At 40.3% G+C, this 25599-nt stretch overlaps 1 protein-coding gene across 1 annotated transcript; it reads left to right on the forward strand.

Moving 5' to 3' along the window:
• Positions 1-2762: 2762 nt before the first annotated feature.
• egflam (EGF-like, fibronectin type III and laminin G domains) lies at positions 2763-25599 on the forward strand. Its single transcript, XM_086173821.1, has 25 exons — positions 2763-3282; positions 6865-6974; positions 9872-9958; positions 10649-10675; positions 10892-11009; positions 11097-11232; positions 13544-13710; positions 17291-17403; positions 17478-17722; positions 17986-18173; positions 18271-18371; positions 18469-18569; positions 18694-18838; positions 19162-19351; positions 19832-19957; positions 20327-20570; positions 20667-20778; positions 21411-21527; positions 21832-22012; positions 22502-22525; positions 22680-22758; positions 22868-23011; positions 23172-23255; positions 23330-23433; positions 23537-25599. Exons 1-25 carry the CDS (start codon positions 3177-3179, stop codon positions 23686-23688), a joined length of 3201 nt encoding a protein of 1066 aa, XP_086029947.1. The 5' UTR covers positions 2763-3176; the 3' UTR covers positions 23689-25599.

The raw sequence follows: 25599 nt of genomic DNA on the forward strand, positions 1-25599 counted from the left end.
ATTACGTTCAGTGTTTCCGAACTTCAAGCGTTCCTCCAGGAGCTTGGAAGGTGGCGTGCCAGCGCCCACATCTCCCACATTCAGTAAGCTAAGTGAATCCTAATTGCTTCTTCCCAGGCCCAAAAGGTGCTCTTTACATCTCTCCATCCTGACTCACTTCGGATTTGCATATATTTCCATAGCAGAAACCTGAACACTAAAGCCTGTTCAAAATTTGTGTTCCACTTATTCATATTGGGACTAGAGATTTTTTTTTTTTTTTTTTGCTTTGTCACTCCATTAATCAAAAAATTCTGCCCAGAATTATATAATGACTCAGCATAAAAAAAGAAAGGCTGAAATATCCAAAACACTGATGCCAATAATGTTAAATTCACAAGTATGCACAATCACGCTGTCGTTGAACACGTTCGCGTATTTTCACAGAAAGAGGTTAAATGTCGCTATCTGGCGGACAAAGTGCGGCAGTGCGTCTTTGAGTGCGTCCACGCGGTCCCACAAAACAAACGATGCCTTTTCTGCACATAAATTTGAGTCCTTTAAGAGCTCATTGATCCACCGCCCACACTGCAAAAGCAAGATTGCTCAAACTGGACATCAAGACTCGATGGTTTCTGAGAAATGTCTGACGATCGATGGCAGCGGCCAAGGCCAGATGAACTCTGACTGAATCCCAATTAGTTCTAGTTTAAAATGCTATTGTTTTTTTTACTAGGACACAAAGTGCTTGGATTTATGTTCAATTAAAATTCGCGGGTTATGGGGTTTTATTTCTGAAACCAGCGCAAAACTGTATTTTCCAGCATTCATTTTTGCATTACTGAATAAGCCATAACATTGATTTAGTTTTAAAATATGCTCCCGCAGTTTTTAAGTGTGCAATATGTTTGCTTGTGTTACAAAGCGGGGAAAAAGATAAGGTTATATGAAAAGATCATATATGAAAATGCATGTTAAATTTAGATATATTACAACCAATGAGTGTTAAAAAAAAGAATTTACATTCTTGTGTTTCTGCAATACAAAGTGCTAATCTCATATAATCTTAGATCTATGTAAACAAAGTATTAGTACCGGTATTAGTCAGAGGTTAAAAACACACAAATAAATAGTAACAACATGTATTGCTGTACTTCCAATACCAAAAGATCAAATTTATTCAATACAAATAACGTCACATGCCATTTGCTACAAAGCTGCTGGTTTGTTTTTCTTTTTGTGTTTTTTTTTTTTCTCACAGAGGGAAACAATTTTCCAAACCATCAGTCTGATTTATTTTGATTTTTGATTCAAGGCAAATTTAGACAAATCCACCTGTTTTACTTTGTGCTGTTTGCGCTTTGATATATTGGCTTTTACAGACATAAGTTCCAGAATAATACAGAAAATAATACATGTATGTTATATAAGTTGATGTTTTCAATCGTCATGTAAATCATTTGTAAATCACAGATCGGTAAAGACTGGTTTAAGCAGGTGCTGACTCTCCAAACCAAACTGTTGGTCAATAAACCCCTTTCAAGGTTCTACTCAGTAAAACTCAGAAGCAGGTCAGTTGTCTTTACAGGATCTACATTTCTTTTAGTTGTGAGTCTTGTCCTATTCCACGCTTTCAGAAAAGGCATGCTCTGAAACAACTCTTTTTTAAAAAAAGTAACATTTTAACATTATATCTCACAGGTCCTTACAACATGAGACTCAAATCAGGGGTGGATTTCTGCAGGACGTCTCTGCTCAGTCTTCCCATGTGTACATGTTTATGACATCATGTTTATAGATACATCAATGTGCACTTGATCTTTTGTTGACTTGGTTCTCATCTTAGGGATGCTTCTGAGCAAACACTGAATCAGCTCTTTTTGTGCAGACGAGGGCTTCGGCTTCATCTGATATGTGTTGTTTGGATGGAAATGAAGAGCCGCCCTGACAATGCTCTCAGTCCACGGACAGGTGAGTCATCATCTCCCAGCATCTTCTTCCCTGCAGGTGATTCCATGTGGGTGGATGCAGCGGCGTGCCTTCCTTTCACCTGGTGTGCCCGTTATGTCGACACAAAATGTCTGGGTTGGTTGTTTTACCTACTCAGGTCAGTGTCTGGCCCTAGGGTGCAGCTACGTTTTGTCTATAGTTTTTTGGGGGTTATATTTCATAAAATGTTGAAGTGGGATGTCTCCGATGCAGTGTGTTTCACGCAAATATTGCCTACAGCAGTATTTTTAGGTGTGAGCTACGAAAAGTCATTTAAAACTGAAATTGCTTCAAACATATCCGAAGTATTTCGATGTCAGTGGCTGACCCACCTGGCCTTTAAGAAGCATTGAAAAAGAATTTCAAACAGGAGGCACTTAATACAGTTGATATATCGATATTCAAATTGAATAAAATATTTATTCCATGTTTCATTTGTGTTTATATACTCCAAATCTTTTTCTTTCTCATGATATTTTTCAGTATATTATGCGCTTCTACCTGAGTCTTTGGGGCATCCGATCAGGATTTGCCCCCGCAAGGTCTTACAGGTGGACGCGCTCCTCCCGCAGCTACTTGTTAGTCATGTATTTTTTTTTTTTTTTTTTTTTGCAGGATGGATGAAATCACCGGGTCGTATCACGGAACTCCTCCCTTCCCTCTCCCTCCCCACTCCTCCTGGAGGCGCTCAGGTGGTCACCGCGCTCCTTTGCGTCAAGACGTGCGCTCCATCTGTGCGCGACGCGCGGATTAGACGCGTCTTATCCTCTTAACTCTAAATGGCTGCGCGTTCTAGTGCCTCGTCGTCGGTCTCATCCGCCGAGGAGCCGAGCGTGGCACGAAAAAAGACATCCGTGCGTGGAAATGATCGTGACCACCATCCGATTATGTTAGTGGCTGCGAATTACGCGTGAAGCGTGGGGACGGCCCCCTCCGCGCGTCGTCTGCCGGCGCGCCTGTTTTTTTTGCGCGCACCGGCCGCCTCTCCGTGCGTAAAAGCGCCCAACCCACTGATCTTTCGCAGATTGTAATCTTATCAGTGTCAACCTGAGGCTTCCTTCTCCTCTCGGTTGTTTGGAGGAAAACTTTAAATCCTCCCTGCAACATTTAAGCCAGCAACCTTTTTTTTTTGATTGAAGATAAAATGCACATTTGACCGTTTTCTTTTTTTTTTTTCTTTTTGTTCAAACTTCATTCCAGAAGAAGAGATGGAAGCCAACTGGAAAGAGAAGAGTTTGCTGTGCTCACTTGTATTCGTGACCTGCATGGCGAGCGTCTGCTTCTGTGGCAGAAGATCAAATGTCCGGAGATCCGGTAAGTTAGGATTATTATTTTGTTAAAGATAAGAAGCTTTTTCTAATCATCATCATCATCATCATCTTTCTAATTAGAATAGTGTCGTTTTAAGTGGATTTCAAACTTTGTCACATCTCAGTCAGCATCATTTCACAAAAAGTATTATTTTTAATATCAGGGATTGTGGGAAAGTTCACTTAAACTCATTTTTAAAATCAAGTCAATGTCAAAACTTCCCCTCCTCATCACCATCATCTTCATCATCTTCATCATCATCAATTAAGTTTCCCTGAGAATTGGTGGAGAAAAAGAAAAAAGACAAAACAATCACACAAACAAAGGAAAAAGATGCTTGGGATGAAAATGACACTTTGAATCCATCAGGCCGAAGTGCTCCTTGCGACAGAGAATCCCTGGATGTGTTTTTTTTTTTTTTTTCACCCTGTCACCCTGAGCGATGTTTCCTTCCCACTTCCTCCCCTTTTCTCCTTCTATCACTTCCCCTTTCTCTCACTGTCAGTCCCTCTGACTGTCTATGGTATTTTCCTGTCGTACCCACAGGCTATAGCTGGCAGACTCTTCCATCTGTGTGTAAGCGGAGACAACTCCGCCACAGTCGGGGTTGTCATGCGGAGGAGAGTCGCAGCTCTGTCTTCATGGCTGCCAGTGACATTTGTCCCCCTTTTTTTTTCTCGGATTTTCTTTTTTCTTTTTTATTCTTCTTAGGCGTCATTCTGTAGGAGTGGGAAATGTCAATAGGGCTCACTGTCCAGATGAATCACATCAAGCCCTGAAAAACAAAGCTGCTTGGCTGAGGAGAGGGTTAAAACTGAATGACATCTCTCCCCGAGTCCCCGTGCTGATCCCGGCTCCTGAAGAATACCAAAAACGTCTTTAATTTGAACTTATTTCCCTTCAATATCAATGGCATGCATTGGAAATGTAGTTTTCCCCACATGAAATCCAACATCCCCATCTGCCTCATAATTTAATATTACACTGATTTGAATTCTAATTTAAATCACTGCAATATTAGAATTTATACTGTAACAGAGTGTATAAAAAAAAAGTATAAAATCCATGGAAACTGTTCAAGGAGTTTCTCAAAGTACACAGAATTGATTTCTCTTGTCATCTGACAAATGCCAGCACCTTAGCTGGCATGCTCTTGCTACGTGTCCTCCCTGTGAGGTGGATTTGATCATCTTCAGGGAGTTCCTAGACTCGTATCAGATGTCGCTTGCGCTCTTGTCATCTTCCTCCTCACCCCAAGGATGTGAGGGAACATTGTCTGGTAACACAGATTGGCACCATGTGGCTTCTCTCTGCCAGACGAACCAAATACTCAGCTCTAATTAGAGCATTTTTTTGGGTGGGGGGGTGGGGGGTTGGTTGTGCTTCATTCTTGAGCATTCTTTTTTTTTGGGGGGGGGGTTTATGGACACAGCAGCGCAGAACTGATGTATGAAGCTGCTCGAATGGTCAAATGGTGCAGCATTGCTCAACGGATTATATTCCTCATGGAGTTGCCATATTAAAATATTATAAACATGATAATATGTGCTGGCTGCCCGGTGATGCGGGAGCTAGCGCTTCTACCTCACAGCAAGAATGCCCTTAGTTTGATTCCGACAGGGTGGCCTCTCTTCGTATAGGTTGCATGTTCTCCGGTTTCTTCACACAGTCCAAAAACATGCAGGAGCTTCATTGGAGACTCTAAATTGCCCAGAAGTCTCCATTAATGGATGTTGTATGTCTCTCTAGGATGAATGGTTGTTAGTCTGTCTCTCTCTGTGATCGACTGAACCCTGCTTCGGGTTCAATGACACCGGGGAAAGACTCTAGTCTGCCAGCTACCTGGCTATAGGATAAGCAGTAGAGATAATGAATGAATATAAACATACATAATGGTCAAAATAGTCTTGCAGTATCAACTGACAACTCCCCGATGCATGAATAAAGTAGGTTGATGGATTTATCGTGCAACATCCTTGATAATTTGTCATCTCTTGTCAACATATTGATTCTGGCAGGAGGGGAAAAACACTGGAACCTAAACAGAAGGAAGACTTAAGTTTTGTTCAAAACCTCAGAAGTCAATGAGCGATGGTCAGAAGTCAAAGTGAAGTAATGTGTGTATTCACTCTAGTATGTCAGTGTGTGTTTGAAGAGAAAGACAACGACGGCACTGATTTCATTCAGCTCACCTCGTGTAGATCCAGTCTCCAACCAGCGGGTAGCGCCTGCTATTTTATTTTACACGGTACTTTAACCACTATTGGTCAGGGTATTTATCTGTTTTCCTCAGAAAATGGTCGTGTGAGGACCCGCTGCATCACACATCAGGACTTGAGATACAGCATCTAGAAGATGCCAACATCCTTATCCTCGTCCTTATCCACAGAAAAGACTACTCAGCTTAAAAAAAAACACGCCATTGCACGGTTACAAGTATAATGATAGTTCTGTCTATATCTATTATGTTAAATTGTCTCATACAACATACTATAAGTATGAATATCATACATTCCAAGACAGATAATAGTCACTTTTTTGTAAGAATAAAAGCATTAATACAAAGAATCTTCAGTTTCGAATTTTAATGGGCTCTTCCTGACTGTCTAGAGGTGCGGTCATGTGTGTAGTTTATGACATAAAGTGTATTACAATGAGGCCACGATGGTCCTTGTCTGGCCATTAACTTCTTGTAATACATACATAGAAGGTCATCGTCATCTGCCGGCCCATTTCTCTCTCTTGTCCTCATATCTCTCGTCCTTCTTGAGACCACAGCTGGGCACTGAGAGAGCAATCACACTTTTTAAAGTGTAATGACATCTGCAATCAGTCAGTTGTTACGACAAGGCAGCTCTTCGAGCCCCTTTGGATTATATCATTTCTAGTGGTGCTATTTCACCCTTTAAACTGCAAATTGAAAAGGTGAATCACAGGGTGAGGTCTATTCTCTTTATTTCACTGGATTGGTTTGTTTTGGACAACTTGATATATATATATATGTATATATCACATTATGAAGTCAATATTTGACGTTCACACTTGTTTATTATGCTTTGAGCAGATACAGCCTTATTTGTTTCTGTTCAAAGTTATGATTCTAGCTGTTCATCACTTACATTTTAGCTCTCCCTTTAGCTCCCATTCATTTCTAGTATCACCTGAAGGAAATATTGTTTTTCTTGGTAATTTTTCCTCTGGCACTGTGAGGGTAAGAAATGAGAAAACAGTTTTGCTCCCCCCCCTTCTTGCCACCTATGGGATAAGACCTGCGCTCATTAGATGAGGTGACAATAAGGAGTTTTAATGCACCGTGTGGGTTTATCACCCTCGCAAGTCATCAAATGCACTGTTATTAAGACATATTTATTGAGCATCTTTATATTTTATTCCATTTTATTATGTCTGATATATTACCGACTACCTAATAAAAACAAATCGCAGGTTAATTTCACCTGCACAAGAAAGCAAGAGACAAATTCAAATTAAGATAGATTTCTTTTTGTATTGTTTATCCTGCAATATGTTTTGTTATCCTCAGTGTATATTTTACTGTGTTTTTTTTTTTTTTTGTGTGCAACCTAGATCGTCTGAGTCCTCCTCTCGATATCCAGCTGGAGACTCTCAACTGCACCGCCTTCAGCGTACGATGGAAAATGCCCAGGCGACATGTCAGCACCATCACTGGATACAAGGTAGACAATAAATCATTGATCTTGAAACCGTGGGCGGCAGTACGGTGGACAATTCGATTTTACATTTAGTTATTTGAGAAAGCTTTTTTCTTAAGAAAGTTTTCATACACACTAATGGCAAAGCCTATCATACAGGCATGCAACAGAGAGGGGGCTCTGCTTCTGCATCCACGGCATTTAGATTCTTGAAGAGCTGGAGGTCAAACCAGTAACTGTCAATTTACCGGACCATATAGTCACACACCATATTGAGTTTTCATAAAAGTGTGTACTAAGTGATATGTTTTCAAGGTGACAAACACTGTGAGGAAAAAAAAAACAAGAGTTGTAAATCAAATCTTTCAATCTGGAAGTTCATTTTCCCTTGCAAGCCCTGAAAGTGGGCGGCCCCGATGGCCCCTGCTCGTAAAATGCCCGTCAAAGTCACTGTCCGGCGTCTTGGCCTTGAGGCCCAGATTGATATTTCGAAATTTCTGGTATTTTGATGGAACTGCATGACCAGCAAATTCATTTTTTTTCAAAGGCAACAATATGTCATAAATCTTTATTAAGTGACATTGGTTTAGTCTTTCTGCTCCGAACAAATTGTGCTTCGAGCAGTGAAGTTGGAATTGCTTTGTTTGTAAACTTAATGAATGTTCACAATGGCATTCTGGTATTTTCCTCTTCAGGCAATAGAACAAGAATTGAAAGTGCATTAATTTATTTTACCATTTATTTATTCATCATCATTGTTACTATTATTATTTTCCTTTAAAATGCCCATATTTCTCTTGTTTTTATCCATCCTAAAGCCACAATTGGAAACTATCTTCCCAAATGTCCTCATAAAACATAAAACCCATCAGTGTTTATCTAAACTGCACTAATAACCGAGGTTACTGATAAATTCACAGAGAATTGTTCGGTCAAGGCTGATTACTTTATCATTTCCTTCATAATTGTCTACATATTGTAGACTTATCAGCAGAGTATACAAAATTTCACATATTCATCAAGTCACTGTTGTAAAGGTTTATTTGCAAGTTGAATTCATCTGTTCGTTTATTAACCTAATGGTCACTGCGCATATTCATTTTACCAAGTGCTACAAAAAAAGGTTATCGCATGCAGAAGACACACGTTTCTTTGTCGCCGTGACGCTGAGACGGCGCATTGTCGTCCTAATAGACCTGTGGTGTCCTTCTAGTCCTTGGTAAAAAAAAAAAAAGAATGAGACGGATACATCTGAATGTGTCATCAGTCTATATTTTACCTTTAGTATCACAGAAGGTCTTGCTATCCAGCAGTGGTGTTTAATTCTTTTTTTAAAGGTGTATTCGGCGACAGTGGCTTTCTGAGCTAATGGTAAATGTCTGAAACTCCTGTACGAGATAAAAACTGATCAAAAATGTATTGATCGGCAGAAAGCCTTCACGATCGCTGTCTCGGTTTTTATGAACGCAGAAACAGAGTGATTCAGCAGGTGTTAAGCCTTGATGCAATTTATTTGAATTCATAACAGCGTAAATTTGTAAACCCTTTGTCATACCCAGTGAAACTTTACACATTCCCAACATACCGGATTATTTCTTTAAAGATATCTTTAAATATTTTTGAAAGGAATCACTTCATATTTTATTCAGTTGTTTATCGAGGATGTCTTTGATATTGATGTCGGTTAAACTAAATATTTAATAGGTATTTGTGAAAGCATGACAAAACAGGAAGGGGGGAATAGCTTTTTTTTTACTGAACAAGCAAGAGATAAGCTGTTTAATTTTTGGGATTGACACACACACACACACACACACACGCCTTGATACATTTACTCAAGTGCACGCGTGCACACACACACAGACACACACACAACAGCATCAGATGGACTGTCTTACATTCATTCAAGGTTTTCAACCTGGCAAACAATGAAAATAGATCTTTCTTAAATCAGTGGTCCGGCATTTCTTCTGTACCGCTGTCTATTTCACTCCTGAGCCATTAACGTGGGTACCCTCCTTCCACCCCCTCCTCAGCTTTTAAAATGCCTGTCAAATTCTCCATCCAGCACAGTAGCCTTGAGGGCTGGATTGACATTTTCAAATTTGCAGTGTTTTGACCGAAACCCTTCACTGCCAAATCTGTCCATTTCAGACTCTTGGAGAGTCGCCACCAATCTTTATTTAAGGCCTTGTCAACAGAATGTTGCTCCACTCAAGGCAGTTTTAAAGTGGGACTTGTTCTCTGGGTAAACACAAAAACCTTTCACAACTTCAGAAATATGAAACACAAGTATGATATTTTACTGGACTGACTCTTGAAAGCACTTTAAAAAAATGAAGTCATTCCATATATTTCTCTCTGTATATATTTTTTCTAATAAGCAAAAGCGTCTGACCAAAAATCAATCTGTCTTTTCCTCTGTCCATCCTTCGTTCATGGGTTGTTGTTTTTTTTTTTTTAAGTGAGCCATCAACAAAGTGTGGATTAGCCAGTGTACGTTTTGCCTTTGACCATATGTCTGCACTAAGAGGATTAGTTAGCTACCTTGCTCTCTTACAACTTACAGATAAATGTGTGTTTAGTTTACCAATTACTTTTGTGGAGGCGGCACAGTGGCGCAGAGTTTTGCGCTTTCGCAAGAAGGTGTCTGGTTTGATTCGGACAGAGGGCCTTTCCCTTGTCCGTTACCTCCCAGAGCCCAAAAAATGTGCATTAGATCAACTGGAGAATTATTATATGTTTCTTTATGATGTGTGAATGAGTGAGTGAACGGTTGTGAATGGTATTAATGACATGTAAATGAGAGGAAAAGTGTCATAAATGGTTGCCCAAACTGTGACTGTCCATATGTTTTTGGAAATCTATGGTCTGACATTAATTTTGACTTACACATACAGTCTTATTCTTTTGTATTTTAGGTTTTTTACACAGAGATCAAAAGTGGCCGGCCATCAAGCACAACAGCCATGATGGAGGTTCCTCTCAGCTTGGACATGCTGACAACTGTAAGTCTGAACGGACATTTTTCTGACTGTACAATATTCCAGGTCAGTCGCAAAAATTGCCTGCAAAAGGAAGAAAGTCGAAGAATACGCCGACCAAATTCAATCAGCTCCCCACTTCCCATTTCGATGCTTTTGGAAAAATCCCGCTATAAAGTAACCGACCGCTCCACCAAGCAGTGACAGGGTTGTATTTTGTTGAAATAATAACAATCTTTGTAGTTTCCAGAGTTCAGAAGTTCTTTTTGAAATGTGACTAAGTTCTAATATAGTTCTGTCGGCAGCATTCGTCGAAACATTGCTGACGGAAAATAACCAAGTCTGTTTTTTTCTTTGCAACAATTACCTCAGAATGCCCCAGCAGTTATTTCCTTGTACAGCTGGGGCATTCCGAGATAATTGTACTATTAAATCATTTTATACTAAGTGAGATGAAATATATTACATATGGCAATTAAGCTTTTTTATCACATAATGTGACAGTTCATTATAAAATGTGAATGTTATGGAAAAGGAAGAAAAGTGAATTAATTTTGCTTTCTTTATTAATAATCTTCTAGTGATGGGCCATTAAAACCGCCGTCAGCAAAACTTGCTCAGTTTAGAGATGTATTCTCTCTGCTGATGTATTCTTCCAGCACTCCATTCCTCTCAGATATTTATGGATATCTTTGCTCTTTTTCTCTCTTGAAGGGGCAATTTGATGGGCAAGCAAGCTTTGTAAGTATAATTTGAAAGAGTCTTTTTTGACTCAGATACAACCCGGCTTATCTTGAGATTCATTTGCCCGGATACTTTTTTGCTCCGCCTTATTTCCCTCTTTTTTTTTTTTTTTCCCAATTCCCGCTGTTCTTTATTTCGTTTTTTTCTCCCAATCTTTTCATTGCACCGCATACCGCCTTATTTACCCCAATCCTCAACTTGCACACCATCTAGGATGTCAACATTGGTAACCTAAAGGTGAACACCAAGTACAGAGTGAGTGTTGGTGCGTACGGTTGGGCCGGAGAGGGCAGACCAAGCATGCCGAGGGACGTCAGCACTGCCTCCTATGGTAAGAATATGCAAATGATTGCATTATTTGTACTTTATTTTTATGCCCCTATCTATCACTGAATTCATTTTCTCACTCTGCCATTAGACTCATGCATGCCCCCATCGCCCCCCACTCAGCCTGTTGTCATGGCAATATCTGACACGGAGCTGGCGTTGTCATGGCAGCAGGGAGAGAGTGAGGGAAGTGCACCTGTCCTCCACTTCCTGGTTGCTTATATCAGGTCAGTCATGAGTGATTAGTCAGAGGACAATATAGAAGTCAAGGATGTTTTGTGTTGAAATGAATCTCTTTGACTTCAGGTCAAATGGTTTGAATCAGCAGATGGCCACATTTGTATATTTGTGCAAATTCAGCCACATGAATCAATACAAGCCACCGACATAAGGATATTTCAAGAATAATCAGTGTGAAAGGGCGCATCACGTAGGAAAGATTTCCCCGAACCGATCTGTTTAGTTAATGGAGGCTAAAGCCTTAAGAAAGGATTGTATGCCAAATTAAATATCCTTGCATTGCAAATGATTGGTATCATACGTGTGTTTAATGATCAGTTTCACAGCACGAATAAGCCGAGCAGTTAGACGTCCATTCTTATGTGAATGCTGATAAACGCAGGGTTAATAAACATATAAATTACATACGTAAATGTATAACTTTTCATTGCCAAATTTCCCGGTACTTTCTCAGTCATTGGACTCCACTGCTTTGAACCCCAGGACAGAGCGGCAGGTCAGTCCATTTGTCAGATCCTGTGGGATTCATGCACTTAAGTCATTGTTGAGATGGTGACATTCTTTACACATGTAATAAGTTAATGCATTCACACTCACTTGCTGATTTATGCGAATCGCATAGATAAAACTACCCGTAAAAACATCACTATGGGGTCACAGTAAATCCTCTGTTAATTGATTAGATTTTTTTATATTGTTCAGATTGTTTCCCTTTGAGAGATTTCTTGAACCCTCCCAGACCCTCAGACGCAACCGATATCCGAATTTACTGGTCTTCTTGTGGCTTGGGTCGCTCACAGAATGTTCCTGAATGTCAAAGGAAACAGCATCACTGCACTTAGTGGTGCTGTTCACCCTGTCGACATGTTTGCAAGAGAAATCTTAGCCGTTGTAGGTTGATTCCCCACAGAAAATAAAAAAAAAAACTCACATACTGCCATTCCGTGTCGGCGCAACATCAGCTCCAGACATCAGATTTTGTTCAGTCGCAAAACGTGAGGTTTTTCTTTGAAGGTCATTTTTATTTCTCATGAAGAAAAAATTATGAAATCGCATCCTCTGACAATGGGCCGGCATTACGTTCTCCTTCATATCGGAAAAAAAACTCACATCGGCTCATATAACCTTAACTACTGTCTTTAGCTACCGAGTCATTTTGTCGTAAAACCTGTTTTTAAAGGAATTATAGCAGCACTTATATTAATCACTAAAGCGCAGATCTCTTTCAAATTCTTGAGACAATACCGGAGCCATCATAACGACCATTTTCGACTGGGATTTTGCTGTTTGTGTTCCTGCTATGTAACCAGGTTAATTACATAAATGTGATGCATTGCAAATCAAGGTCTTCAAAATAATACACAAATTAATGAAATGCAGCTGCGTAATGCAGAAAATCGGGTGATGAGATTTGACAATATCTAAAAACAGCAAATGAAAAGAAAAGACAACGGAACAAACAAGAATCAAAGAAAGACTTTTTTATTTTTTTGGTATTTTTCATAAAATGTGTCAAACATGAAAAGCAAAGACTGTCCGTGGAACCCCCCCCCCCCACACACACACATGCACACCCCCACCAAATGAAGCTTTGCTGAGGGGAGACAGTGAATACTGTTGAAGAACAGTCTGTTCAACAGGCATTGGTTGCTGCAGGCGTCTTGAGTCTGTTGATTACGTGCAGCTCCAGCTGGAAGTTGGACGTGATGGACGGTAAAAAGAAAATGGTCACTTTTTGTGGAATCCCATTTCTTGGCCTCGAGTTAAGAATTCTGTTTTGTACGGTGAAGACGTTGTGTTTTGGGTGGGGTGTTTCATTTGCCCAAACAAATCCTGCCCCATTGTTTACATCTTAATAACAGAATTCCTATTTTCATTAACATTAAAAATTATTGTTGTATATATGTAAACAAGGCATTCAGCTCATTATTTCACTTGAATAAATTGCTGAAAGTCATAAATGTAGTGAGAGGTCAAGCCACAGACTAGGATACAATCTAAGTTGCTTTGCTGTCAGCGGAGCCGTCGCTGAGTCGACTCTTTTCACACTGTCAATATTGTCTCAGCGGTTTCGCTTTTACCGAAGATTGCTCCTGTATTTGTACTACATGGAATCGATCTTTAGTATTGGTGGTGTTTTAGAAAAAAATCCAAAAAATGTTCAACATGCAAGTGGGGTGACAAGAAAAAGAACACAACTTGGCTTATTACTTCTGTTGCTGAAAAGTATAACTTGATGTTTGATGGATCACTGAGCTAAAAACAAAAACTAACTCTTCTACGTCTTGTGATCCACAGGCCAGAAATGGACACAGAGTGGACTTATATCCGCGAGCCCATCGAGACAAACTCGATGGTGCTGAAGGGACTATTACCTGAAACAGAGTACCAGTTTGTCATCAGAGCGGTTAATGTGCACGGCGCCAGTCCACCCAGCCACATCAATAACCCGGTGCGAACTCTGGGTAAGGTCAAAGATCACTTTTGAAGCCCAAATCTTAATGTAATAGCCAAGTGTTTAGTCCTCTCTCATTGAGTCCAGTCACATTTGAAAAGAGTATATTTGGCAGGATCATTATTAAAGACAGAAATTGTTAAACTACAGTATATAAAACAGGTCCATGCTCTTCCTTAGTCTGTGTTGCACTGCTGCTCGAGGCTTGGGCTCAAAGAATAAACACACAAACAATGATTGCTTTTCCTGAGGTAAATGACTTGGTTTTTATTTATATTTAGGAAAACAACATACAATTAGTCTTATTTTTAGTGCTTTGTTTTAACTTTGCATCAGTCTCTAGTGTTAAATAGATGGGTTCCCAGCAGATGATTTACACGTGAATACTAATATGCATAAATGCCTGGCACTTCTCTTTGGTTCAGCTCCATTTTAGTCGTTTTTTTTCAAAAAGAGTTCATTTTTAGTCATTTTGGCAGAGTTACATAACCTTCAACATTCATTGAATAATATTTTTTTGGTCCAAAAAAAGAAAGAATTGAATGAGCAGATTTAGAGACAAATGGCCTGTCGGTTGGGCGAAATGTAGGACAGCACCTGTTCGTGCGCCACTGAATTTTTCTGACCGCGGCTTGGATAACTGGGATATAGAGCCAAAGTCATTAAGTTTATTATATTTAGTGCAGTCAGCTGCCGGCGGTCATGACTGATTGATATTAAAGCACAAATTGGCATGCATGTTTGCTGAATACATTCATGCAGCTGTAGCAATGCCTTTAGCGGATCATCAAACATGACATTAATGCAGTTTATCCCACAGATTTGTCGGCGCAATAGTAGATGCATGAATGTCGGGTGTTTGTCCGGTAGAAGAGACACCGCTCCTGACTGTTCGAGTAACGAGGGCGGATAGATGCGGATTCGTGTGACCTACGGATCGCGCTGCCAGCTCCAGAAACCTGCCACTTCACATGCTACGCTTGCCGTCTAAGTGTCGTAAACTTGATTGACTTAAGTGCGTTAAGTCCCGTGACAGAGGCCAGACAGGGCGACAAAGAGCGAGAGCCAGATGGCATCGGACCTGATGCTAGAGAGAGGATACAGAAATATTTTGAACAATGTCGATGAAAGTTACACCAAACAAAGATAGAATGCCAGTTAAGGAGACACAGAGACAGACGGACAGAAACGACTAGATGGAGGAGCGTGGTTTCTCAGCAGGGGATGAGCGCGGGTTAGGTCCGAGTCTCATCAGACAGGATTAAGGACGGGATGCCAGACCCCTCCTCTATCCATCCACATCCCATTGAATGCACACTAGTAAATACACGCGCGCATGAAAACACAATGTGCCGCTTCTTGCGAACGGAGGGGGTGGGCTCGACGGACTGACATACTTTTCTCGTTGCTCTCTTCCAGACAGTGTGTGTGTTTGGATTGATTCGGAGCCGGGTCGTATGGCTCGGGTGAGATTGTTATACAACAGAAGATTAGTTTAAAAGCTTTTTTTGGGCACCCCCTCCCCACACCCCCATATGTCAAAGCTCCGTGTTCAGGATTCAGTGTTATTAGGCTTCGCTAATTAGTGCGGAATCTTGCCATTGATTCTACAGTTAATGTCGTTCGATGAACCTCGGTAAAAAATGATCAGAATGGCAATCTGAGAAGAAACTTGAATGAAATATCTTTGTTTTACCAACTTACTGACACAGTTAATTTCCAGCTTTACTGATTAACTGACTTGGATAAAGAGGCAAAGGGGTGGATTGGGTTGTTATGTAAGCAAAGGTTAAGCTCTCTTAAGGTAGGTGTGATTAAACATGCAGGTGTTTGTAGCCCAAAGATGCACTTTTATGCCCGCACATTTGAAGGACACCATAATCATATTGAGCAAAGAGCCTGAAAAAAAAAACAAGGATGAAAGGAATGTATGTATGCATATTGTGCTGAGATGGATATTTGGTTGAGTGGTCACTTCTGACTTCCGACTACTCGTACTTTGGATCTTTGGTGACTGAATTGCACTTCTTGTATGTCGCTTTGGATAAAAGCATCTGCCAAATGACTGTAATGTAATGTTTTGATTTCATAGATGATTTCTTATTAGATTTAATGTTGGGATCCAAGAAAAAAAGTCAGCATAATCTAAAAGTGCGGTTCCTGCTCTTTTCCAGAGGGGAGAATTTTTGTGTTTAGAGAATCTTAATTGGACTTTAAAATATTAAGGTGTACGATAAAGAGATGAGTTGAGATGATGTATTTTAATGATCCCATACTTGGAACATTGTTTCACAGCAGCAGCAAGACATACAAGACAAGCTAAAAATAAATAAGATAAATAAACTCTGAAATGTAAAAGTGTAAAGTATAATCTCATATTTACCAATATACAGGAATAGATAATGAGCAAAGTGGCAAAGTGCCAATGTGAAGTAGCACAGTAACTGAGTTATTGTATGGGCTTATGGCTGTCTTTATTTCATTAAGTGCCTTTAAAACGTAGAGTGTACTAAAGGGAAACAGTCTTTTGCAGCAGTAAACTGTTTTTGTTTGAAAAAACAAAACAAAACTCAGAAATGTTTGAGCCCCCAGTGGTCCATGATATTATGTCTTGAAAGAATCTGCTCCCATTGTTTTCCTTACCGGGAGAATCTTTGGTAAAGTGTTAAACAGGTCAGAGTCAGCGGTGGTGGGAGGGGTTTTCTGTCTGAGATATAAGAGCTACAGTTGTATTCAGTTAACAATAGAGATAGTTGAAACAGTTAAACAAAAGATTATGCCAGAGTTACAGGAGAATGTCCCAAATGTCTTCAATATTTACTGTATTTACTGTCTGTACTTGTGTTCTGAGCTTCCCCTCTATATCGAGGAGACACCTTTCAATACGTGGTGCCACAGCATCGGTACAGGCTCAAAGGTAGCTCCGTGCCCCCATCCATTATATCCACTATATTGCACAAGTGCAATATTCAACTAATCACCATCATGTGTGCTGTCACTTGTAAATTATGCCACAACTTTCTGTAGATCAAGCAAAACTGTAAAGTAAGGGAAAACAGTGACTCAGTTGCATAAAATCCAAAAAACTTAAGAAAATGGAAATTAAAAAAATAATAAAAATGACAACATCAACAACATCAACAATACTTGTGATGATAATTATGATAATAATAATCCTAATACAGACAATAATAATAGTAACTATAATTGGTAGTGCAATTAAATGTGTCATAATAGTTATTATGTTGATGATGATGATGATGATGATGATGATGATTATTATTATTATTATTATTATTAGTGTTAGTGTGAGTTAATGTTCACTTACATTGATTCTATTTTCAGTTTATATCCAATAATATACACTGTAGCTACGAGAAAAGCAATTTTAATTCAAGCAAATTTTCAATTATCTTGTAAATTTGCTGTGGCATACTCATTGTTTCTTGCTGAGCCTGTGTGGCTTTACTCTTGTTTTTTGGTTTCTAACAAATACACATCACTTCCATTCATTCTTCATTTTTACTTATGAAACCTCAGTTGAACTTATTCATCTTCACCTAAATATCAGCACTTAACATTTCCCACAGATGCATCAGACACTGGCAGCGGTGATTATGAAAGTTACGTCACGGACCCACAGACCACAGATGAAGATGGATATGACATTGATGACTCAGACTATGATATATTTATTGAAGAAGTAAGTAATAACACACAGAGGACATACGAAACTTTTAAAGTCCAGTTCAACGTGATCTGTTATCTTCATTGTAGCTGAAGCCTCTCTCAGGGATGAACCAAGACCCCAGCAAGTCCCAGCTGCGTTCCCGCTCTGGTCCGTCTGGTCAGAATGTTGTTTACCGTATGAACACTGCTGTTCCTCGCAACATCACCGTCCCTCCGGCCTCCCCCACCGCGCCCTCCATCCTCCCAGACCTGAAGGATCTGGTGTTTTCAGCCACCTCTGAGCTCAGTACCACAACTGAAACACCAACTACAGCTTCCCCCACCACCACAAGGTACTCGGAAAAAAAACAGTGTGATATTTAATAAATATTTGGTGATGTGAAGGAGACAGCCGAGTGTAACCGTCTTTTAATAAATGTCACATAATATCTATATTTTGTTGCAGTATACGCTTGGGAAAATCCGTGAAAAGCGCACCTGCAAAATATTGCGGTTCTCATAGTAATCATGAGCTAAACCACAGATTTTGTGCTCTTTAAACACCACCAAGATGGATAATTTAGAAATCGAGGTTTCCGTGTCTGATCCATCCCAGCACCGCTTTGCCCGCGTCCACCCCTGCCCCGACCATGTCCCCGTGGAAGGGCGACGTTCCTCGAGTGTACGACCTGACCTGCGACGACACCGTGTGTCCCCCTGACAGCTTCTGTCTAACCGACTACGACGGCGGAGGATCACGCTGCCACTGTAACCTCGGCAGAGCGGGGAATACTTGCTCGGAGGGTGCGGGAAGTTATAATCAAATTTAACTGAGCTAATTTTTCTTAATTTCCCATCTCAAATAAGGACAAACAAAACTAAATGTTTCTTTGTTCCTCAGTGGCAACCGTGAAGTTTCCACAGTTTTATGGCCACTCCCATATGACCCTGGAGCCCCTGAAGAACTCGTACCAGACCTTTCAAATTACGCTGGAGTTCAAGGTGAATGTGTTTTTGTTTTAATTCATTACCCTGATGAATTTTACCCACCCCGCTGTCGGAGATGTCTGTGAAACAGCGCCTTTGCCTCTTTCTGCAGGCAGACTCCGAAGACGGCTTGCTGTTGTACTGCGGAGAGAACGAACACGGCCGCGGAGATTTTACATCGTTGGCTCTGGTGCGAGGAAAGCTGCACTATAGGTGGGGGTCAGATAAAGGCATGTAGATTCAAAAAAAAAAACAGAAAACAACATTATAAGGAAAACACACGCCATTCAACACACATTTCTTTTGTTTATCTGCCCTCTTCTTGTTTTGCCTCCAGGTTTAACTGCGGCACCGGCGCCGCTCAGATCGTCAGCGACAGTCGTATCGTCCTCAGACAGTGGCACACAGTCACCGTTTTCAGAGACGGTATGAGCGGCTGGCTCCGGATGGACAACGACACGCCGATATCTGGTCGCTCACAGGTAGCCAGAGAACGACGTGAGACCATGTTCAATATTGCCCGGGTATCATCATGAGTTGTTCCAACTTCTAGCAGAATTTGTGCTATTTAGTGAGCCAATAAAAGCTGATTCATACTATGGGGGCTTTCACACAAGGTTCAAGTGATTTAATGTTACATTTAGTCTTAAAGAAACTGCTTCACCCTTGGGGTGACCCGTTTCTTTAACAAGATGTTTTATCTGACAGCCACAGTCATTTCAGGTAACAGGTCTGCTTTTAAATGGAATGCTGAACTCCGGGGCTTGCACATAATTTTCTTTTTAATTTTTTTTTTGTATTTCAGGGTCAATACTCTAAGATTACTTTCCGCTCCCCATTGTATGTCGGCGGATCCCCGAATGCTTATTGGCTGGTCAAGGCGACAGGAACGAACCGAGGTTTTGTTGGCTGCATGCAAAGCGTGACTATCAACAATAAGGACACAGACATGAGACCCTGGCCTATCGGCAAAGCTCTGAGCGGAGCTGACATTGGTAGGGTGTGTGTGTGTGTGTTTGTGGGTGTGTCTGTGTGGTAGAGCAACTTTGCAATCCTAAAAAGTCATTTTGGTTGTCAGATACAATTATTTGGTTTAAGTTGTTTGAGCTTGTATTAATTTAGTTTATATTAAATTGCTTGCAAAGCCAACGGTCGATGCAAGCTCTTATGAATGAAAGGAAAATTGACATTTTGCAGAATGCCTTTCCCAGTTTGAATAATAAATGAACAAACACAAAAACTCACTTGCTGCCAAATACTATGCCATTATAAACAAAAAAAAAAAACAGTGTTGTTTACTACACCATGCCATATTGTTGTGACTATTGTTAATGTTTGTGTCTATATTGAATATAGATATGCAGTTTTTTATTTCGTCGTCAATTGTCTGAAGGCAAAAACCAAACCGCCGAAATGAATTTGATTAAAATTTGCATTTTGGAATAGCTTAGTTTGTCCTTGCTCCTTTGTGTCAGGTGAGTGCAGCAAAAGCGTGTGTGACCTGGTGAGCTGTGCCAACGGCGGCGTCTGCCTCGCGAACCGCGCTGACGGCTACATCTGTCTGTGCCCGCTGGGTTTCAGAGGAGTGCTTTGTGAAGAGAGTGAGACAACTGTTTTCATTATTCATGCCAAACCCCTTCCCGGTTGTTGTACGTCTATGTGGGTAGAAATTAAAATCATATTTCTTTTTTTGATGGCTGCGGTAAAATGAGGCGGTCGCTCATCGGTTGAGTGGGGTATGAAGATAATACTTAAATTGAAGTTTACTACACCTTATACGGAGAACATGCAAGTGATTGCGTGCTGTGGTAGTCGCACTCTATACAACCCTGGTATTCTTTTACTCCTTGTGAAGACGAGAAGAAAATAGGGATTGATCTTTTTGACGTCTTCCTCTTTATCCCCAATCATCTAAATGCAAATGTTTCTCTCACAAGCCCACCCATCCTTCTTACTCCCAATTTTCACAGGTTTCTCTCTGTCTCTGCCGCTCTTCAACGAGACGGTGTATTCCTACGCGGTTGTCCCGTGGCCTCAGCTCTTCCAGAGTTACTTGTCCTTCATGGAGTTTGAGCTGACGTTCAGGCCGTCGACGCCGGATGGAACGTTGCTCTACAGTGATGATGCAGGCAGCGGAGACTTCCTGGCCATCACCCTGGTGGACAGATATGTAGAGTTCAGATTTGACTGTGGCTCCGGAGGGGCCATATTAAGGTATAGGACCCCCCCCCCCCCCCCTTCATCTTCTAATAGTTATGATACGCTCCAAATTTAGAGCATACATGTAATTGCATGAAATAATTGTTTCAGGAGTACGGAGCAGATCGGTCTGGATACGTGGCATGAGCTGAGGGTGTCCCGTACTGCAAAAAGTGGCATCTTGCAGGTGGACAGCCAGAGGCCGGCGGAAGGATTTGCTGAGGTATCCTTCTATTATGCAACATTGCGTGAGTTTTGACCCTAAGGCGGTACAAAATTATGATTTAGTAGAAGATAATGTAACATTGTTGTGTTACAGCAAAAGGTTGTACCTGCTCAGACATTTAGCCGAAGCAAATCGATAGTGTCTGTGCACGGTCTCACGGTCAGTCGGACTTAATTTATACCCTCGCGGATATTTCACCTCTCAGCCGAGAGGCCTCTCAGAAATGAAGAAGACTCTCGGACAAGAGTTGATACGTGGAAATGACAAAGATAGTTGTTTACAGTTCATGCCAACTTTATGACGTGAATGTACAAGAAGCTGTATCAGACGGGGTACTGCAAGTCTCCATTCCTATTTCCATTCGTTGACATTTTTAAAGCATCTTTTTTTTCACATCACATTATTCAAATTCAGATGTGAACCTGCTGATATCTTCACTCATTATCTGTTCGGATATTTGAATCAGCGTGAAAGCGAAGGTTTGATTACGTTGACATCTTTAACAACTTGAGAATTTCAGTAACTTGAGATTAAATTGTCATCTTATAACAGTGTCGGTGAAATGATATTGCACATTATACATTAACATATGCAGAGTTTACATCAATGTTCCATATCTCTCTCTCCAGGGGGCTTTCACTCAGATTAACTGCAGCTCACCTATCTATATCGGCGGAGTTCCAGATTATGAGAAAACAAAGAGGACAGCAGGTGTATTAAAACCCTTCACTGGAAGCATTCAGAAGGTATAACTTTGTTTATTTGCCTGAAGGAATAAATCATTCAAAACTTTAAAATGATTAAACATCTCAATCAATTGTGCCCAATCATAAGGTAATTACATTTTGTATGAAATGTTTGTAATGGCCACATTAATCTGACAATTTATGTATTGGACTCACGTAATAATAGCATGATGTCATATAACTTTCTATGTTTCTATGTTGCTAATTTTTCTCAACAATCTCAAACAGGATAATTGCACCAAAAGAGTTGCTGAATATTTTCACCCCCTTCGATGTTTCTCGTCCACTGCTTTTTCTTCCTCAGCTGATACTCAACGACCGCACCATCCCAATAACAAACGGCTTTGCTGGGGGGATTAATGTGGCCAATTCTGCACACCCGTGCGTGGAAAGCCCCTGTGCCAACGGAGGGACCTGCAGACCCAAGTGGGACGGATATGAATGTGACTGCCCTTTAGGATATGATGGCAAGCACTGTCAAAAAGGTCAGCTGATTATACTAAAAATATATATCGAGAGGAGCTACTCTTGTACTTCAAATGGCTGGTTTGGATTTGATTGAGATTAAATGTTTGACAATTAATCAGTACATACTGATGACACACAGGTTAATTCTTTTCACATTTAACAACACTAATATGTGCGAAGGGGGAAATGTCAGATCCGAGAAGAGCCCGTCCAAATGGAAGCAAATGTTTGGTATTAACAGAAATTATAGGTTTTCAAAGGTTGCAGCAAAAGAGGGGACTTAAGCTATCTGAAGTAATATAATTAGAGACTGCAATTTAATATCACACGTAAAATAAGATGCAAATCGGTGTTGTATCTGCATTATGTTTGCGCCTGGTATGTAACTTCAATGAAGTCATTTAGTCTTTGCGATTTTGTACAAGGCAATGAGAAGAAATGCACTGGAGGAATCATTCATTTTATCTATGCCTTCTTTTTCTTTAATGCTTCACGTTATCACAAAGAGTGTGGAAATTACTGTTTGAACAGTAAGTCGTCTCATATAAAAATACACACATAGATGGGACTAAACCCATCCTGATCTTTGAATTTACAATCTAGTTGTACATACAGTGTACCCATGTTATGATGCTGCCACCCTGTGATGATTTGATGTTAATACAATTTTTTTTCCTTTCCAAGCTGTGACTGAGGCCATTGAAATCCCACAGTTCATTGGCCGGAGTTATCTGACCTATGATAACAGAGATATTCTGAAAAGGTCGGTATAAAAGAGCACATCTATGGAATTTTTAAGGGTTTAAAAATGGAAACACATGTGACATCGTGGTATGGTAGTTTAATTAACATGTCAATAATTACATTTCTAGGGTGTCTGGCTCCAGGAACAACCTTTTTATGCATTTCAAGAGCACAGCTAAGGATGGGTTGTTGCTATGGCGAGGAGACTGTCCAATGAGACCCAACAGTGACTTCCTGTCAATGGGGCTACAGGATGGTGCGCTAATCTTCAGGTATTTGATGGGAGGTTTGTGTAAATTGTAACGTGAAGGTTAGGAGCAATGGAAGAAGGCTAATAGTGGATGGGGGTGCTGATAACTGCATGTCCCAGAAGAAAAGTGTCAAAATAAGGACTCATCTGTACTCATTACAACATTTTCAATGTTGTTGCAGTTATAACCTGGGCAGTGGTGCGGCCAACATTGTGGTCAACGGGTCATTCAGTGATGGAAAGTGGCACAGAGTCAAAGCTGTGAGGTGAGTGGGGGAAACTCAACCTGACGGCTTTCTATCGTAAAATCGCCTTGTTACCTTTCCTGTCCTCTCTTTAGAGACGGGCCGTCGGGGAAGCTAACAGTCGACGACTATGGAGCAAAGACAGGTCGATCACCTGGCAAGATGAGGCAACTTAATGTAAATGGGCCGTTATATGTAGGTGTGTACAGCAACCAACTTCTAAGTATTGCATTTTGCTATACATCCAACATTTCTTTACCGCATTCTCTCTGCATATCTGCTTTTCTCTTTTCACACCAAAGGTGGCATGAAAGAGATTGCTCTACATACCAACAGGCAGTACATCGGAGGCTTGGTGGGATGCGTTTCCCATTTCACATTGTCCACAGACTATCAGTTGGCCCTGGTGGAGGATGCTGCAGACGGAAAGAACATCAATACCTGCTCCAACTAGACTCGGCTTTTGAGACGCTGGGTCTGATTTTAACTGAATTTTGAACCAATTTTGAACTTCCAGACCTGCTATTATGCCATCTTAAAAATGACCTAATGATCGACGACGAACACGACTGAAACACCCACCGAATCAGCGCAGACGTGGTTTAAGCTCAACGTGGAGGAAGGTGCACTGACATCACCGTTACTTTGAGTTATGAGAAAAGTTTTGTTTGAGTGGCTTCTGTTTGCCGTGTTCCAGCCCAGTTTGAGTCTGTGGCAAGGGCAAAAATGACAACTTCACCACAGAAAAGAGACAAGGGAGACACTTAGCATCTGTGTAATGAGGCTCCTTAAAAAAAAACAAAAAACATTTCAAAGGACGGTTTTCATGGGACGACTTAATTTATATTTTAATTAGTTTTTTTTGTACTGCAAATCCTCGTCAGACTGCTGGAGGAGCAAAATGATGCAAAGGATCATGAACCAAACCCTACATCAGATATCTGAGATAAATGTCTCGGTAGAAGGTTAAAAAGGTTTTGTTTTGACCCCTAGATCTGGTGTGATTGTGAGTGCGACTGAGAGCGAATGCGTGTTTATTGTTGTTATGGCATTTGTACTCTTGTTGGTGTTGTGGTGATATCTTGGTAGAAACATCTTTACAAGTCTCACTTGTATCATTTTTAAAGGTCGGAAGATGAAACTGTCAGCTGCACGCAACAATTTTCATCACTGTCTTTTAGGCAACACTGTATGCTTCTTTATCTCCGATTCTCAAACGGTAGTCATATGAGGGTCTGATTTTGACATATGACACGGCCAAAGTCTTGTGCGTGACAGTCTCTCGACTATCATTAGACACAAACCATAAGTTTGTGAGCTCAACCCTCGTAGTTTTTGTTTTTGCATTTGGTTAAAATAGGGAAATAATTCAATTTTGTCAGTTTATCGCTTTACTATGGTTCACCCTGACTATGGGAATATCCTGTAAATATTCAGTCCAATATCTTTGGTTGTCTTTGTTTTTCTCATCACAAGTTACACTACTGAGGAAACTAGTCAGTGAACTGGCTGGCTTCAAACTCTGGCACATCCGGATATAAATCAGTGATTGTATGATATATTTTTCTTCTACCTAAATAAAAAGAAAGAAATTAAGCAATCAGTTGGCATATCCCACAAAAGTCACTCGTAGAGAATTTCTAATGACATTCATCCAATGAAATACAATTCTGTTGCAGGTTAACGAACAAGATAAACACAAGAAGTTGAGTAAATGTTTATTAAACCAAGCTAACATTAACTGTATGCATATGCAGCTCATGAATTGTAATATATAATATGTAATATATATATACACACACACATATATATATATATATATATATATATATATATATATATAGCAACAGGTAAGCAAAAAAAAAAGAACTGTAGGGGAACGTGACTGCAATGTTTGTGATGACAACTCAGAGCTCGGAGCCGGAAAAAGGATGTCAGTGTGCTGCAATTTTCATTGTTAGCAAAGCATACACATACTGTGTAAGCCTTAATACTACATCCCCTGATATTTCAAATAAGCAATTGTGGTCATAACTTGAAATTTGTGTGATTATTAGTTATAAAATGACATGTGTCTGTCTGTGATTGAAAAAAGATAAGTCTTTTATTCCAATGAGACTGTTTGTGTGGTCCTGCCAGAGGGGTAGTTCCTGAATGTTAAACGGCTTTCCCATTGAATCAATTTTTTTAGGCCCAGGAGGAAAAACAAAAGCAATCTGCTTGACGACGATACTGAGAAAATACTGTTTTTTTTTCTTTTACACTCAAACACATAATGAATGAAACATGTGCTCAATCACTGCTCAGTAATGCCGATGCTAATATATTACAATTCTCTTAACAGTGGCAGCTAAATGTGGGTCAA

Source organism: Fistularia commersonii, chromosome 26 (assembly GCF_037954325.1).
Source record: "Fistularia commersonii isolate RoL2024-O1a breed Wild chromosome 26, RoL_Fcom_v1.0, whole genome shotgun sequence".
Taxonomy (NCBI): Eukaryota; Metazoa; Chordata; class Actinopteri; order Syngnathiformes; family Fistulariidae; genus Fistularia; species Fistularia commersonii.

What these genes read in the sequence shown, in the direction of transcription:
- egflam (XM_086173821.1), top strand. Translation starts at nt 3,177, where the DNA reads ATGGAAGCCAACTGGAAAGAGAAGAGTTTGCTGTGCTCACTTGTATTC. An exon ending in GCTTGGACATGCTGACAACT is followed by an intron (nt 9,959 to 10,648) that starts GTAAGTCTGAAC and finishes TCTCTCTTGAAG; the next exon opens with GGGCAATTTGATGGGCAAGC. An exon ending in TTGATGGGCAAGCAAGCTTT is followed by an intron (nt 10,676 to 10,891) that starts GTAAGTATAATT and finishes CACACCATCTAG; the next exon opens with GATGTCAACATTGGTAACCT.